The sequence below is a fragment of the Pseudopipra pipra genome, chromosome 5 (assembly GCF_036250125.1).
Source record: "Pseudopipra pipra isolate bDixPip1 chromosome 5, bDixPip1.hap1, whole genome shotgun sequence".
Classification (NCBI taxonomy): Eukaryota; Metazoa; Chordata; class Aves; order Passeriformes; family Pipridae; genus Pseudopipra; species Pseudopipra pipra.
Window position 1 is genome coordinate 11,818,830 of NC_087553.1, and position 17,570 is coordinate 11,836,399.

General features: G+C 38.6%; 1 protein-coding gene across 10 annotated transcripts in view; it reads left to right on the plus strand.

Annotated features, from left to right (window-relative positions):
- The window catches only part of SOX5 (SRY-box transcription factor 5), a 300,825-nt gene that overhangs the window by 32,379 nt on the left and 250,876 nt on the right, over window positions 1-17,570 (plus strand). For 8 of the 10 annotated variants that reach the window (XM_064654451.1, XM_064654448.1, XM_064654442.1 and 5 more), the window contains one exon: window positions 6,060-6,291. In XM_064654451.1, the coding sequence (XP_064510521.1) occupies window positions 6,060-6,291 (232 nt within the window). The remainder of the gene's footprint in view (window positions 1-6,059; window positions 6,292-17,570) is intronic. The other 2 variants (XM_064654449.1, XM_064654450.1) reach the window with 1 other exon arrangement.

Sequence of the window (17,570 nt, forward strand, 5' to 3'; positions counted from 1 at the left end):
ATTTTTTCCTCTTTTTTTTTTTAATTGTAAAATTACTTCAGTGAAGAATTCCAAACCAGACTGTAAATGACTCAAAGATATTGCCAAGCGAAGTCTGTTTTTAGTGGTATGTGTAGAAACAAGTCGGGCTTGCAGTTCCCAGTGGGACAGAGTGTGGGAGTCTGCCACCCTTACTCATGTTGAGTAATACCTTATTACACAAGTAATCCTGTCAAAATGAACAGAGTTGTCTTTTTAAAGGTACTAGTTATTCAGTGTGCATAAATAATGAATTAATTTGGGGCCAAAATGGAATGGAGACAGTCGTGAGTGTTAACTGGCACCTCTTTCTTGGGCTGTGTGTAAGGAGAGATCATAGCTTCAATAAACCTGGGAATATGAACTGTTTTATTAGTGCTAAATGTTATCAGAGATGAGGCAGATGCATTGCTGACATTTTGGATAAGCTTGTGTTTATGCATCTCTACATGTGTGTGTGTATGCTTATACATCAGTTGTATGTAGCATTGCTGCTGTCTGTAATCGTAATTATTTCCTGTGGAAAAGCAGTCTGCAGATTTCCAGCATGTACCGTAATTAGAGGGAAATATCCCTGCAGATCAGAATTTGAGTCAGATTGAATTCCACTGAAGTTCCTGGGACTAGTTTAGCATGTAGCATTTGGTTTGGACTCGGGCTGTGTTAAAGAGCCCTCCACCCTGCTGCTGATCTGCTCCTCTCGTCCTCATGCATCTCTTCAGAAGGCAGCTCTGTGCCCGTCTCCAGTGTACGGGGCCAGCTGATTTAAACTCTGCCCATGAGAAAGACTTAGTTTATGGCTGCCAGAGAAACTCAAGAGGTGAATATTTTCATGCCGATTCAGAAACTGGCTATGCGACTCCAGTCAGGCGCTGTCACGCCTGGTTATGGTGAGAAAACAACAATGCCTCTCTTGATAAGGGAAAGAAAGAAAGTCTTGCACAGTCAAAATTTTGACATAACAATTTAAATCATCTCTCTGCATCCTGTGGACTTGGAGCTGTCAAAAAGGCAAAGCCTGTGTTTGAATGGAAAAGCTTTTTATTTCTTTAAAAAGTGTACCAACTATAATTATCCATAACTATGCAGGCCTGTTTTAATGCTGTTTTATAATTACAGGTCTTAAAGCTAGATTATACAAAGTCATTTATAAATAGTCGGAACAGAGGGACTTTGGGAGTTTTTAACCTGTGGATTGCTGTGGGTTGTGGCAGCTGACGAGATTTTGCCTGTGTATATATGGGGTGAGCTGTGTAATGATTGATGAATCCCTTAATTAACTCCCAACAAGTTAAGATTTATGGCCTCATATCTTCTTCTCCTGACACATCTGTGTTTGTCACTTTTGAAGACAGGGATAAGCTACTTCTCCAAAAGCTTTTGTGGGTATCTGAAATGTTTCTGAGGTATTTTGCCTAATGTAACAAGATTAGAGTTTTATGACATAAAATTTATGAAATTTTATGGCATGAACAATCGCATTGGGAGGGATGCTGGTTGTGTGCTAGAGGGCACTATCTGCTTGAATACTGGATACCACTTTAGATTTATTTTGGGTATACAATCATGTATGAAATGAACCGAAACCAATGAACAAATGGAAATGTAGTGGAGGACACTTAAATGAGTTTCTGTTAAAAATAATAACAATAAAAAAAAATAGAGCTGTGGAAAGACACTGAATTCAAGGGAAAAAAAACAAACACGCAAAACAGTCTTATTTAGTAGCCTGAAATTATTTGGATGGAACCAATAATTGTAGATGGCATGAGGAAACAATTCATGTGAAGGTAGTGTAGTTGTTATTCTCTCCAGTGGGAAACTCCAGCCATGCTGAAGTCAGTCCAAAAAACACTGAGATCAATAGACACTGGGTATCAGTTTAAGCCTACAAAGAGTCTGTTATAAATTGAAGGAGAGTAAAGAAATACGTGGAGAAACTATTGTAACATGAATCACATAAAATATTTGTTAGATAAGAGTGAGTTAGAGGAGTGAGATTTTCCTTCCCTGAAAAAAAAAAAAAAACAAACCAAAACATTTTTGCTACCAGGAAAAGCATTTATTTAATGAAAATTTAACAAAAGGCTTGGTTTTTTACTGCAATTTCTGCATGTTAAGAAGCCTCTGTGAAAACAGAAATAAGAGTCTCTTTACAGGAAACAGTGTCGTATTTGAATTCATGGCCAGAACTAAATCTTCAGTTCCATCCTAAGCGCTGATGAAAATCAAGTGTGGGGATACATTTCACAATTCCAGTGTTTCTGTACAGTGAGCTGGGTACCGCCTGTGTCCCACTGTGTCAGAACTTTGCAGATTGAGGTTGTCTATAAAATGACTCCTTAGCTATTTTTATTCAGTAAGAAATGACTAATGACAGTTCAAAGTGCAACTCTTCTTGCAAGTCTTAAGTTGCAACAGATTTCATCTGCAGCGACACCCTTTTACATTCACACTCTGATCCACTGTATTGCTACTTTTCTGAGTTATGTCCTGGGGTTTTGTTGGGTTTTTTTTAATCATATCCATAAGTTCATGTTTGAGGAAACTGTTGTTTCCTCTTCCATTGTAAATCTTCTTTCAGAGTGGTGTAGTTGAAAACCATTCTGAGTTTAAACTAGTTTGGGGAACAGATCTTGAAGTCATGTAAGTTGTAAACTGTTGTGTTATCACTGAGGGTAAATCCAGGATATTTGCAGTCCTTTGTTAAGATGAGGTAATACCAGTACTTCATTAGATAGATCTGTGTAAAAGAGCTCAGTTTCAGATAATGTGGTTACTCAGAATTTATCTGTTTCCCTTTCCTTATTGTTTAGAATGGGAACTCGCATCTTAGATACGAAATTAGTGAAGACCCTGTATTAGCTCAGTAGGATAATAAAGATAAAAGAAAAAAACAGAATTCAAGGATACATGGTGTGGGAGCATTTCAGATTCAGAAAATGGACCAATAAACCTGTAGAAATAATGAAAGACCATCTGTGAACAGATTTCCCTAGTATCATGTTTTCTACTTGTGAACCTGTCAGAGATTTGATCCTTTGCTGCTATGGTCTTTGATAGTTACTGTCCTTTTGGAAGACATTTCCAGAAGTAGATACGGATTTATAATTTATTTATTTAAATCTTCCAGTCCCTTGTGCAAATTTCACAGTTATTCATAGGCAGGAAGAAATTCCTGTGAAACTCTTGAGGTTTGTCTAACTCATGTTGACTATGGATAGAGTGCATCCATTTCTTTGAGTGTCCCGGTCACTTGGAAGACTAATGCAGATTAGAGCCTCAATTTTGCTGCCTTAGCTATTTTAACAAGTTGTTAGCCTCCCAGGAACGTGATAGCATGTGGCTTGTAATTTAAACTGCATCTTCTAGAAGCAAAGGAAAAAGTTTCTTCTCTCTCTTAGTATCACTTTAGTTTGACCTACAAACCAACCTATAGGTTTTTGGTTTAGATCTGAAGCATGATAATCTATGTTATTCTGAGTGCATGGAGGTGGACACCTCTATTGCCTTCCTTGCCTGTGTTTATAAATTCCCTGCAGAAAATGATTTCATCCCTGTTGGGTACAGTGACAAGCTGAAGATGATGATCTGCAGCTTTCTAGCTGAACCGCAGTAGATAGAACTGTGTATTTACTTATAAAGTTAACAGAAGAGCTTTATTTCTGTGTGATAGTCAAACTCTCCTTGTGAAGCAACGTGGCAGAATCTGGGTTAACATCAATAGGAGTTTTTAACACAGTTTGAGTATACAGTGTATAACCCAAATCATCCATACAAAGCAAGGCATCCTCTCTCTATAATTTATTGCCAGAGTGAATTGCAGTGGAGGCTTTTGTAGATGGTTTGCAATATTTTCAGTCATCTTATTGAATATAAATGTTCTAAAGTATAGAACATTACTGTGGAATAATTGACTAATGATTTTGTGTCTCTGCCCTTTTGTTTGCCAAAATTGAGACAACTGCTTAGTGCTGATTTTCAGAAAGAGAGATTTTGTAAAAACCCTGGCTTCTATTAAGGCAGTGTTGAAATGAGCAACCAAAAAACTTAAAATCAATAGAAAATATGTTTCTCGGTGAGGTACAATCCAGAATATGAATAATTCACATTAACTTCAGAAGGGAGTTGTATGGTTTCTGCAGAAGAAGAGCTTGAGATCTGTCACGTCAAACATAGCTGTAAAATGCTGAATTCAGTGGGCTAGTAAAAAACTGATCTCTGTCTTTATGCATATGCTTTGCTGCAGACACGTAGGTGGGAAAGCCTAGAAGACAGAATTCAGGTAGGATGTATGAAGTGTTAGTCTGTTGGACTAAGTCAAACATTAATAGAAAATACAGATTGCTTCTCTAAGCGCAGGCAATAGGTGGTGTTCAGAACAGGCAGTGTGCAGCTGAGTATAGGTTCTGGTAGGGATTTTTTTGTCTGAGTTTTTGGTGGTGGTGGAGGGTTTTTTTGTTCTGTGGGTTTTTTTTTTTAATGTAATCTAACTTGGCTTGGGAGGCAAAGCTCAAAATGAGATCATTAGAAACAAAATAAGTCCTAACAAAGGGCTGTTTAAAGTCGCTGTTTGTTTTCAGACCCAGTTGACTGCTGCTAAGAACCATTCCGTGCTCAATATGCCAAATCGTATGGACATGCTCCACCTCACAGCAGCCCCACGCATGGTTCAAGAGGCTGCTGGGCTTTTGAAATGCAGTCCTTTAACTGTGAGGTGGAAAATCAAAATGGGGTAATTAGAATCATAAATACGAGATTTTTGAGGAGGAGCATTATTCCTTCAGCCCGTTTTTCCAACTTTTCCGTACAATAGTCTTCAGTTTTCTTGTTCGTAACTTCCTTTTTTTTTTTCTATGAAGCATTTCTCTAGCTTGCTTTCTTTTCTTCTTTTGACTGTGGCTGTAGGATTTCTTATTTCTCATTGCACTCTTTCTTACAGATGCCCCTGCTTAGCACAGGGGTGCATTATGCCATCCATGCACATACCCTGATTTTCATGAACAGTGTTGCTGTAATCAATTCCAGAAGTCATCTGCATTTTAGTACTTCATTGCACCCCTCTATTTTGAAGACCAAACTGGAAGAATTCTGAGTTCAAACTGCCCTGTAAGATTTTCAGTAGTGCTTGGTTTAGATGAAACCTAGATTTTCCAATAAAGCTGCTTTCAGTCTTTCTAAAAGTTGAAGATATACACGTTGCTGTAAGAACAGTGTTATTGGACAGTCTAAAAAAATTCAGAATATTGGCCTGAATTTTAAGTCAAGGTTTGTGTGTGATTTTTATAGTATGTGCTCTGTGTATCTTCCTTGTGTATCCTTTTTTATATATAAATGTAAATTACATTTACACGTATTTAAGACATGGGTAAGAAGATTTGATAGAAAATCTTCATTCAGTTAGTATACCCCTGAATTTGTGTTCTCAAAAAGCTTAGATTATTAATGCTCAAATGTTTAATTGCTTAACTATACCAGATCTGCAAACCTGGAAAGATTCTTACAACATGACTGTAACACTCTGTTGTTCACATGGGTGAAGTTTTATAAACACAGACAGTTTGGCTTGCTAGCAAGTTGCTTTATTGTATTGTATTTTATTTTACTTTATTTTTTTATCAGTTATGGTTGATAATGACATGCAGATGATTATTCCTTAAAAGCTAAGTTGACAATAGCTTGTATCGGGAGACATTCTATCTTCTTACAGTCTCTTGCAAATGCAAAACCAGATGGGTATTTTTTTAAAGGAATTGCATTTCATTATGCAGTCTTAGGTGAATTTTCATGTTTAAGAAGCCAGAATACAAGAGAGTGCTATATTAGTGTATTATTCTCACAACAAACAAGCCACTGTTCTGTTGCTACCTGCTTGGCCATTGTTCCCAATTGTGTATGCTTTGCAGTGGTATTTGGATGGTTTCCTGCTCTCTGCCAGCACAAAAAAGGCATTTCTGTTACAATGGCCCCTAACCACACAATGACGGCATTAAGGATTTATTTGGAGGTTTCATTATTTTCTCCTCTTTTGTTCCTTCCAGGATGTCTTCCAAGCGACCAGCCTCTCCGTATGGGGAAGCAGATGGAGAGGTAGCCATGGTGACAAGCAGACAGAAAGTGGGAGAAGAGGAGAGTGACGGGCTCCCAGCCTTTCACCTTCCCTTGCATGTGAGTTTTCCCAACAAGCCTCACTCTGAGGAATTTCAGCCAGTTTCTCTGCTGACGCAAGAGAACTGTGGCCATAGGACTCCCACTTCTCAGCACAACACAATGGTAGGTTTGCTAATGGTCTATTGTGCTTACATCCATTCTTTGAATTCTGCCTCTGCAGTAGTTTGGCATCCAGATCTGTACTTTACGGAGTATACAATGCACAGTTACACGTACAGAACACGCTACAATACTGTGAAAGCCTTGACCTGGCTGGGCCGCCTTTACCCTCCACTATGAATGCTAAATCACTTGCAGTGCAGACTTCTCCTCACCTTTGCCTGATGGCATTTAGGGCGCTAAAATTTGTTAGCTGCAGTGATGTGAATTTGAAGTGTATGTGTTCAGCAAACAGTGAACGGTTTTGGAACACTCGTAAGTGAGAGTCACGTTTGGCGTGGTGTCTGAAATATCACCCCAATGCCAAGTTTATGCAGTAGTAAAGCACGGGAGTCTGTATAAAGGGTAAAAAAAAAACCAAAACTTTGAATTTTGATGGTTTTAAAAATTCACATCTGTTGTGTAATTCACACGCCACAGATACAAGAAAATTTGCTGTACTTATGGAATTAAGTCAGCATACTACTTTTGCACTTAAGAATTTCCACCTTTTTGTGCACTCTACAAATGACACTGAGCACTTAATTCCTTACATTTAGCAGCTCACTGGAAGTCCAGAACTGGCTGTGTCTAAAAGGAGACAAAAAGAACAAAAAAAACATGCCGTGATCCTCACTAGTATCGTAGTGTCACTTTTGTAACGTGGGCCCTTCAGGGGGAGTCCTGTGATACATTTTTAGAAAGGTTGAAAGGTGCAGGGGAAGGCACTGAAACCCCAGGACTGAGGCACCTCGACAAAGCTGCCTATTGTGAACACACTTGCACAGCTCTTGCCTGTTTACAGATTGACTGTAACTTTTCTCTTAGTCCTCCACTTTGACAAGGGCACTGACAATTTCACTTTAAGTGAAGATAATGAATGGACCTGCATATTTGAAGGCTTTTAAAAAGGCATTGCAAAATAGGTGATAGTGTATTCTCATAAAAGCCTGCAACAGCTCCGTAGTGGTATTTAAGCCCTTACAGCTCATTATGCATATGTAATAAGCCCTAAGTAAAAAGCCTTAGGGATTATTATTTCTCATAGGACCAAGTCACTGGATATGCACTGAAGCTGCTCTCCTAGACAAAATAACTCGCTGATCCTGATCCATTTTTCTTCCTTTTTTGGGCTAATGCTTAAGTTCAAACAGTGGTTTGGAATATTTAATTTTACTTTGTGTTATTGCAACTTTACATGAAGAAAGAACAGCATTGGAGAAATTACTCATGGGCAGACATGTCATTATCTTTTTTAAGCTTGTTTACTTCTCATCCTTTATCTGATGTTTTATGGAGATGGAATTCATTAATACACAGTTCCAGCCAATGGGATGTTAGGGTATGTGACTGGTCTATGAGCTTTGCAGTATTTTGGCCTATTTTAAGAGAGTGCGTTGAAGATAAGAAGTAGTTTCTGACAACATTTAAGTAATAGATAAAATTGTGATGGCACCAGTAGTGTAGAATCAGACCCCAATGAAATAAAAACTTACTATTTTCTAAGGAGCCCAGCAGAAGTATTTTAACTACACCTCACTGAAACACTTAGCTGCACTTTAATCGATTTTAACTAACTTTTTTATTCATTTATAGTTTTTAAGACCAAGAAGTTTAGCTGAGCATCTAGTGTGACTTCCTGCTATGAAGGCTGTATTTAATGTGATGTCAGAACAGTGTGTTCTGACTCTTTGTAATACAAGATACTGAATCACTGTGTGTTTTAGACAGTTTTGCAGTAGCAGCGACATACTGTAGGCTTATCTGAGGCAGTTTTTGGGGTTTATAAGGGACTACTTTTGTCTTCATAAATATTTAAGTAAATTGCCAGTTAGTATGAATGTGATGTTTTGGCAATATCTCTCTTTTAGTGAGGAGTGTCTTGTAAACATCATCACCCAGGTAGATCAGAAAGGATGTAACCTATGTGTCTCCAGAAAGAAGGAAGTGATCAATGTAAATAGGATATACATAAAATATACATAATCACACCGTCTGCTGTTGTGGTATGTAGTTATAAGAAGGAAGTAACTGAATAACCTCTGGATGGCTTCAATTTTTGTGATTAGCAGTTATGAAAATCGTTCCCAAAGGGTATTCACTTCGTTAGCATTGCAGAGGTCATTTTTATACTGTTTGAATTGACATTCTGTGTATTTTATAGTCTCTGGACAGCAAATCCAGGTGTATGCACATGTGCACACACCACCACAGAGTGCAGTCCAATACAGTTTTATTGATAAAGCTCCAGCAGCGTCCTTCACACTTCTTAATAGCTTGTCAGCTGCACTGCTGCACCTTCTGACTGAGCCGGCAAGTGACTATGGAGTTCTCATTTTAAAGCCACATGCTGTCTTTGGCAGTGTCCACCTTTACAGATCTCTCCAGTGTCACGTGAGAAGGTTTCAGAGGTACAGGCAGTCTGAAATCATGTAGTGCATCACTCTGCTGCACCTGTCTAAACCTTACTGCTTTGTGCGCTAAGACTCTTTGTCATCAGCTAAGACTCTTCTCCAAAGGGATTCTTAGATAGTCAGGGTATAGATCCAGAGAGGTCTTGCTCTGTTAGCTACATGTACAACACCCATTTGGTTTAGGGAACAACCTCAGCAGAAGAAAGCCACGGCCAAGGGATTTGGGAAGGTTATGGAATTACAAAGCTTTGTCATGTCTTTATTCCTCTTGTCACCAAAGCCATCCCTGCCGCCTCATATGCTGACTCTCAGCAATGGGTCATGAAGGGACAGCTGGGAAAAGCATTTCAACCTTGAGAATCAATTACTTGGCCTCACTTTTCTAGGTGCTAATTGATCCTCTGTTTCATAGGTTACTTCCAGCTGTGCTTTCTTTTACAAGTCCTGCCAGCCTGGAACATCCCAGGATCCTTAAGGTACAGGGCTGATTGCACCACAGTAACAACCGAATGGTTTACCCAACTTAGACTTTGGAAAATTGACCCTGTTGCACTTTACCAGTTTGCAACAACTGCCAACTTAGAGAGGCATCTCAGAATACTGAGTAAATGTTTATAAAAGGAGGACAGACTTCTAGAAAGAAATCTTACAACCTAACCAAAATTTGCAAAAAATCTGCAAAGCCCATCTCCCCGTCAGGATGAACAGGGTATTTCTGAGGATGCTGGAACTGCAGCCAGAGAAAGGTTAGTGTAGTGGGCACAAACTGAAACACAGGAGAGTCCCTCTGAACATCAGGAAATGCTTTTTATTGTGGGTGTGACTGAGCATAAGAACAGGTTGTCCAGGGAGGTTGTGGAGTCTCCCCCCTTAGAGATATTCAAATGCCATCTGAACATGGTCCAAGGCACCAGAGCAGGGATTGGACCAGATGTATTCTGGAGATCCCTACCAGCCTCAACCAAGGCAATTCTATCCCAAACTGTCTTCCTCTTGATAGAAGAAACTGCATACTTATTGTAAGTAGGAAAACTCTTCTGCTGATAAGAAATTTATCAGACTTAAACCAAAGGCTCAGTACGAAATACAAGACAGATAATTTGACCTAGAATATATCTGAGAGTCCCCTTAGGATGTTCATAGCAGGCCATAAGCTTAGTGGGGAAACACTTGAGGATTACGCTATCAATCAGTAGCTCTTTTGAAGAAAACTGTTAAGGCTGCAGTATTTGGATGGCATGAGTTAGCTCATCTAAGTTACTAAGGTTTATTTTATTTCTACTTGTTTGCCTTACCATTTTGCTTGTGCCACCTCTCAACACTACTGATCTCACCAGTGGTGTCCGTGAGCTAACTTCTGAAAATAAGTGATGTCAAGGCTGAAAATACTGATTAAAATATGCCACAGGCACAGTATGCTCAAATCCCACCATTCTTTTTAACTATAGAATATCAATAAAATGCCCTATAAGATTTAAAAAAGCAAAAACAACAAAAAAAGGAAGTATTGATCCAAAGATCAAACTGTTATGGTGTAATTTTGCCACTGTCCAGTTGTTACAAACTGTGTGACTGCATTGTTAGCCCACGTTTGTCCTGCACTTTCAGTGGGATTTAGAATTAATTTTCAGCAGTGCTTTAAATTGATAGGAAATATTACTGTGTGCTGTTAAGTGGCCTTGTTGCTTCACACTAAAAGAGGTTGTGTTTCTGTGGTGAGTGAAGTTATTCCTCCATAACTTGGGAATAATTTTAAGAATGTTTAGTCATATTAAGAATAGCAGTATTACTGGTCAAAGAGCTTCCTGACGTACTGCTTCATGCTTTTCCTCCACTTGTCCAAAATAAAAGGGTCTTCAATGCTGAATTTGAATTCTGTTATCACATCTATCCTGGCCTGTGCTTCACCTGTTGGTCTGGAGTTTGTCAGCATATGAATAGTAATGGATCAGAACAACAAGCGGCTGGAGCACTTAGCTACTGTTCAGAACTTCCGAAGAGAATGGAAATCTGAATGCATATAGCTTTTTAAAAAGTCAAATAGGACTCTAATTATACTGAGCTAAAAAATGCCTATTAAAAAAAAAAAAAAAACACCACAGTGGTTTTAGAGAAATTTTAATTTCCAGTGTACCTTTGTGCATCAAGCTTAGGATAAGTTATTGTGATGATACAATGGATAGTGTTGTGAACACCAGTGCCGTTACTGTGCCAGCTCTAATAATGAGAATTTCATTGTTTGGGGAGAGCAGTCTCCTACACTCTAGACAAAAGTGTAATTACTTTTGAACGATGTGGAATGTGCTCAGTTTAATAGCACGGAGAATAGATTCACAAAGATTCAGATAAAGCTAGCTTGGAAGCCATATGTGCAATGTGGCAGTATGAAATTGTTAGCAGGCACCATAATTACAACACACACACACACAGTTTCACAGTTTAAACTATAAACTGTTGTTTTTCTAAGAGTTAGACAGGCTTATCTGAACAAGACTAGTTCAATTAAAACAAAGCAGAAATGGTGGTAAGTTTGCATTTGTCTGATGTTCTTTCCTTCATCTCTTAATGGTAAATTGATATTTATAAGATGATGAAATTGCATTGTTACAAACATTGCATTATAAATGTCATCACAAAAGTAGCAGTTGAAAGCAGTTTCCACAGATCTAATTTCAGGCTTATATCAGAGTTTGATCTTTACACTTGCACCATTTCAGAGAATCACTCTGTGGGCTTTTAGGAAAGGGAACAAATAAAAAAGAATCAGTCAGAACCCATCAAACAGATGTACAAGTTGCCTACTTCACTGTTTAGTCCAGAGCCTAGAAAACTTTCTGCAGTCCTTGAGAACCTGTTGTGGTGGAGCCAGAAAAAGGTTTGATAACTCACATATCTGCCTGAGAAGTATCTTCTATTTAAGTTGTGATAACCTGCCTGTCCTCCTTGTCATGATCTGTATTCTCACAGCTCTCCAGTCCTGTCCCATCTACGTAAGTCATGCTTATAGTACTTAGCAATTATTTGCAAACAACTTGATGTGCAGGTCCTGTGTAGGGCACATAAACAAACAAAAAAGGTGTTTTCATTCTTCAGGTGAGGCAGTGATGAAAACCATAGTACAGTTCAGGAGCAGGATGCTAGTTTGGGGAAGTTCCCTTGGTTTATTGGACCACTGTCTTAATACAGTGAGTTTTGATTACTTTTGGCCATGGAGAACCAGAGTGGATGTATCATTCCAGCTGAAGTCAATAGGCAGAAAGACTGGATGAAGTTTGAGGTGACCTGTTGCCACTGTGATCAGACTCTGAAAGGTCCAAAGGTTGGTTAGGGGACAATAAATAAGTAATGCAGTGAAAAAACGTTGTTTTCTGTTTGTTTTTTTGTTTGGTTTGGTTTGGTTTGGTTTCTTTATTTCCTTAAGCAGGAGGGTTAGAACTACATTTATACCAATGAATTAACAAATCAAGTCTAGACTTATAATATATAAATTGCCTGGAATACAGGGTGCAGATGACTAGTTTTTAAAGGCCATGAAGAGAAGTGGAAACAGCAGTTGTTTGTTTTTGCTGAAGATCATCTTACTGTGAAGCAGTCACGTTTTTAATGGATTCATTTGAATGCAGTTAAGCAGAAAATAATCAACAGAAAAGTAAACACCTTTGTTTTATGGAAGTGCTGGGAACTGTATGTGTCCATTGTTTGCCAGTGATTATGTGCCTAGGAATCAATTCATTGACTTCATACTGGAAAATATCTTCATTTAAGCTTCTTGCATAAATACTGGTAAAATCTAATTCAAGTGAATAGCAGAAAAATTCCACAGAAAAAAGAGATAGGTAGAACAATAAGGCCCACAGTCGGTAGGAATATTCGAACCAGATGGTCTTTCTTATGATGAAGAAAAAAGAACTATTAAGTGCCCTACCAAAAACTGTGTAAGCCATAAAAACAGAAAACTTGGTCATCTTTCTAAGCAATTTGCCATAGGACTTCCACAGTAGACACAGGGGTTTCATTCCAAATGAAACCAGTAAGTAGCCTTCAGTAGATCGCTCAGTTTGGGCTTACACACACTTTTTGAGGTAATTTCACTCAAGACTGTACATTTTTACTGAAAAAAAAGTGCATTGGCATGAACTCTGCCGGGTCAGCCTAGTGCTACGAACAGGTTTTGTGGCTCGGGAGTGCAGCCAGAACCCAGAAGATCAGGGCAGGGATGTCTGCCGGAGGGAGGCAGGAGATACCACAGATTTGAAACAAAATTTTGAAGCTACCAATTTGAGGAGCACTGATGAAGACTAAAGTGTGGAGAAAGCCCCTTTAGGACTGCAAGACCAGCTTATAGCAACGATGTAAAGAGACTACATTTAAGTGTTCCTACTTCTTGGTACAGCTTTTGCTTTCGACAGTCAGTCCCTAGGTGTGACATAACATAGGTAGGATCTGTGGTATCTCCATTCTGTTGGAACTCAAACAGTAGCTGTAGAGTTTATATGGTTTCAGCAGTCAAGATCCATCACCTTTGGCACTCTGCCCAAATTTATTCTGAAATGCTGCCCTTTCTTTGATGATAGTTCATCTTTACGATGTTGTAGTAAGACTGAAACTCTGCTGCCAGTTAAATGCTCAGTTCTTCGTTGTCCTGGAAAGAGAAGGCCACAAAAATGTAGTTTAAGTTTTCATGCTTTTCCTTTCAAACAGTGATTTTATCTCCTTTGGCCACTGTTGAGAAGTTTTTGGCCTTGGGCTGTCAGTGTAACTATCATCAGAATAGAGAGCAGCATACCAGGCTTTCATACTCTTATATGACACGTGCCTCAAGGCATGGCTTGTGGGAATCAAAGTTTATTATGTTTTGCTTCTTATGTAGCACAAACTTCTACTTTTGCACACCACCTTGATTCATTTTTGCTTCAGTAGTTGCTCATTCATTTTAGAACTTCCAGAATGGTTTCCCCATGTGCTTTCTCTTTGCTCCACGTGCTTTCCATATCTGCATTACTTCATCTGAGCAACTGATGTGGCTTTCTCCTTTTTTTTTTCACTGCAGGTGAGAGTTTTTCTCTATTTCCAGCCTCATAGGAGCCAATATTACTCTATCACTTCCTTTCAGCTTGCAGTTGTCCTCTGAAAACCTTTTTCTGCCTTGCCCATTTTCTTACTCTGCTTGTAGTCATATTTAACTTAGTCATTTTTATTATTTAATCCATTCTAAAGCCTTTTAGTAAATAGCTCATATGAAGACATTGCACGGTAAAAATAAGTATTGTGCTGTTTGCTTGGACAGAATGTCAATAAACCAGGGGATGGTTGTTTTTTGATATGCAGCTCTACTTTCAGTAGAGATATACCAAAACTGAAGTGCATTGTGAGGTATTGGTCATGGTTTCTTGAATTCCAGGGTTGCAAGGAATCTCTGTGGTTATCAGCTCTGGCTCCTAGAAGTGCCAGAACCTTTTGCTACTTTCAGTACTCCCAGTCATGTTTTACAGTTTCCTCTCTCAGTGTCAGATGTTTGTGTCCATGCTTAGGATGTTACCCACTACAGTGACAATTTGAAGCATTTCTTAATTTTCTGCCCCTTAAATGGACGAGCGAAATGCTCCATCATGATTTTTGTGTTGTTTCTTTAAGTATGTTTTCTTAGGTCGTATAAAATTCAGTTGGATTAGGCTGTGCCAAGGCCAGCTTGCTTTCCCTTAATTTTTCTTGCCACTGCTAATGCTTTTGCAGATTCACCAAAAGTAATGATGGTTGGAGTGGTAATGAAAATGTGGCTTCAGGCCGTTGCTAGCATTTAAAGTGTCATGTCATGCAGTCCTGTTTTTTTTCCTTTCATGTAACTAACTGCTTCCTCTTGTCTTGAGTATATCAGTGAAATATCACCACCTTCTCCACTGTAGTGAAAGGGGTTATTAATTTTCTCTAGAGATTCATGGCTGGAGAGGGACCTGTGGCAAGACAGATTTCAGTACGTGTTTGTTTAAGAATGGGAATCTGCCAAGGTGTGTCAACTCCTAACACATATTCAGAGACCTCCCTACAAGAGGAGGTTGATGTGCTGCAATGTTTCTGAACCAACCAATGTTCCAAAGTGTTTAAAGACAATGAAATGGAGGAAACAAACTTTCTTAAAAGAGTCCTTTATGTCCGGGGTAGCAGGCTTGTCTGAATAGTTTGGCCAGCCTCATTTCCAGATTCCCTTTAACACTCTTAAGTTCTTTGTTTCTTTTTCCGGTTTAGGTGCAGTTGTGTGACCAGATAAGGTATTTTTTGTTGAAGTAGACTCAGTGAATCCCATGAATTTAGCATCACTAGATAAACTAATGGAAGTAACTGAGTGGAGTTCTGCCCGGTTTAACTAAGGATAGCTTTTGCCAGAGCAGTGTAAACAAGGCTGTCATTATACATGAAAATAGTCTGCTTTAGCATCCTTTTTTTTTTTTTTTTGCTTTGAAAACTGAATCCACCCCAAGGAAAAGAAAGAGCTATAAAGATTAACTTTTTGTAGTTTGTACAGGCAGCAGGCAAATTATATAGATTGTCTGAAACATAGACCAATAAAATCTAAGATCAGACTGTTATTATCTTTATTTATATTGTACCCAGAGCATGATTTATTTTTATAGAGACAGAAAAAAGAAACATTCCTGCCCCAGAATGCTTAGCTTATGACCCTGTTCCTGCAAAATAATCTGGTTGATTGGAACCTAATGCTGATGGTAGCAAGAGGGAGGGAAGGAGAGGTCACTGACTATAACTCCTTCTGCACATAGCTTTTTGTAGGATTGGAGTTTGATGACAGAAAATAAGAAATATTATAGCAAAAAGGTAAAATCCTTCTGACATTTCAAGTCTGAATTACTGCAGTAGATTGTGTGTGTATCTCTACACTAAGTCATGTCAGAAGTGGAAGCTTGCATTGCTTATTAATATTGCTAGCCAGAAATAATACAGAATACCTAAGCTTCTCACTCTCTTCTATGCTGATTTTCAGATTGAATTTAAAGTGTGTGTTTCATCTCTGTAGCTGTAAGTGAAACTTCCCTCTTTCCTGTTCTTTTCATTTTAAACTGCTGCAGTCATAATCAGTAGAGTTGCTCAGGTTTGGATCCATCTGTGTTTAAAGGCACAGCATTTGCTGGGGATCTGTGGGTCTCCGGAAAACAACGTACACAAATGCAGAGCTTACTGGATTTAGGACTCTGTTAGGAACGAGTTAGTTTCTTGTAAAATTTCCAGTTAAATTCACGGGGGGCTTTTCTGGTATATGACAGCAGTCTCAAGAGTAAATTTCTGGGGATTATAGGAGTCTTAGTGTAGTAGAAGGACATTTTGGCTTTCTCTCATAGGGAAAGGAAGTTATTTCTCCTAGAAAGAAGTGGTCACTAGCACATAATGCAGTGTTATGTCAATCATCATGTCATTTTCGGGGTGAAGATTCAAGAGTGAAGTCTGATCAGGCTAAATGTTTACAAAATATATGTCCAGAGGTAAGCTAGTAAATTTAGGTTTAACTTCATGGTTAATGGAAGTAAATAGGGAATAGTAGAGCGTGATACATTTTGTCCTAACATACCTTCTAAGTAGGTCAGGGGACTCACACCCTAGAAGTGCCTATTTTTCTTCATGGGTTACAGCTGGAGCTTAGGGTGTTAAGCTCAGCTGTTGATCCCAATAGTTTATAGATCTGTAGTTATCTAACTTCAACTAAAAAAGCCTTGAGTGAGAGGTAATTGCCTGGCCAGAGCATTTGCTTGTTTTTAAATAAGAGTTTGCTATGTAGTGCTTGGCTCTGTTGGGAATATAAAGCATTCTGCATCTCAGAGCTCAAACCACTTAACTCACTTGAGTTTGTGTCCTGCATCTGACTGATGATAGAGTGTGAGTCCATGGTATATATTCTTTACTTTTATAAATATAAAATCTGCAAATAACCTCCTTTTTTTTTCCCCTCCACATTCTTAAATTTATATTGTCTTGACACAGACAGTAACGCTCGCAGAGTGTGAGGGAGAGCAGATTGATCATTCACGATAGTTACGTGTATAAGACTTGTTCAAATTATCTTTAAACCAGTTCGGTAAGTTCTGTAGGAAGACAATTTTCAGAATTTTATATATCTACAAGGAGAATTGAAAATAGGGTGATTCAGTTCTGCAGAGAATACATCTGTGGCAGATGATGTACTTTTCCTGTTTGCTTGCGGCCAGTGTAAACTTAGCTTTTGGGCAGTGACCATAGCTTCAGTTTTGAAGCTGTCAACATGAGTATTGGGTAATATATTGACACAGGGCCACAGTGAATTCCTGAGTTTTCCATGTGAATAAGCTAATTTGACTGAAATACTTACTTTTATATTTAGGACCTATATCTTTGTATTGCTCTGTGAAATATCGCAAGGATATTGTTGGACTTGTAATTTCATAAATATCAGCAAAAATGGCAAGTTTTCATTTTACTGGGTGAAATTAGGCTGTATTTCCAACTTCCCAGTTGTTGATTTATCATTTGCAATTCACTTCTGTTGTCTGTGGCTGTGCTAGTACAACGGAAACTGTACTTGTCCCTCATCCATGATGGTCTATGATCTGTGAGTGTTTCCAGACTCACGGAGGTTCTTGCATGCAATACAGGGAGATTGGGTTCAGATCACCGAATTTTAGGCACAAAAGTAAGGTGTTTGGGCTGTCTTCACAGCTTATGGAAAAAGATATCCGCTCTGCTAGAGCAACCTTTCCAATCTCAAAATAAGCATCTAAGACAAGAAAGATGAATTACCTTCTGAAAGTGCTTGTCTGTTGACTATAGAGGGAGCCTTGATGACTA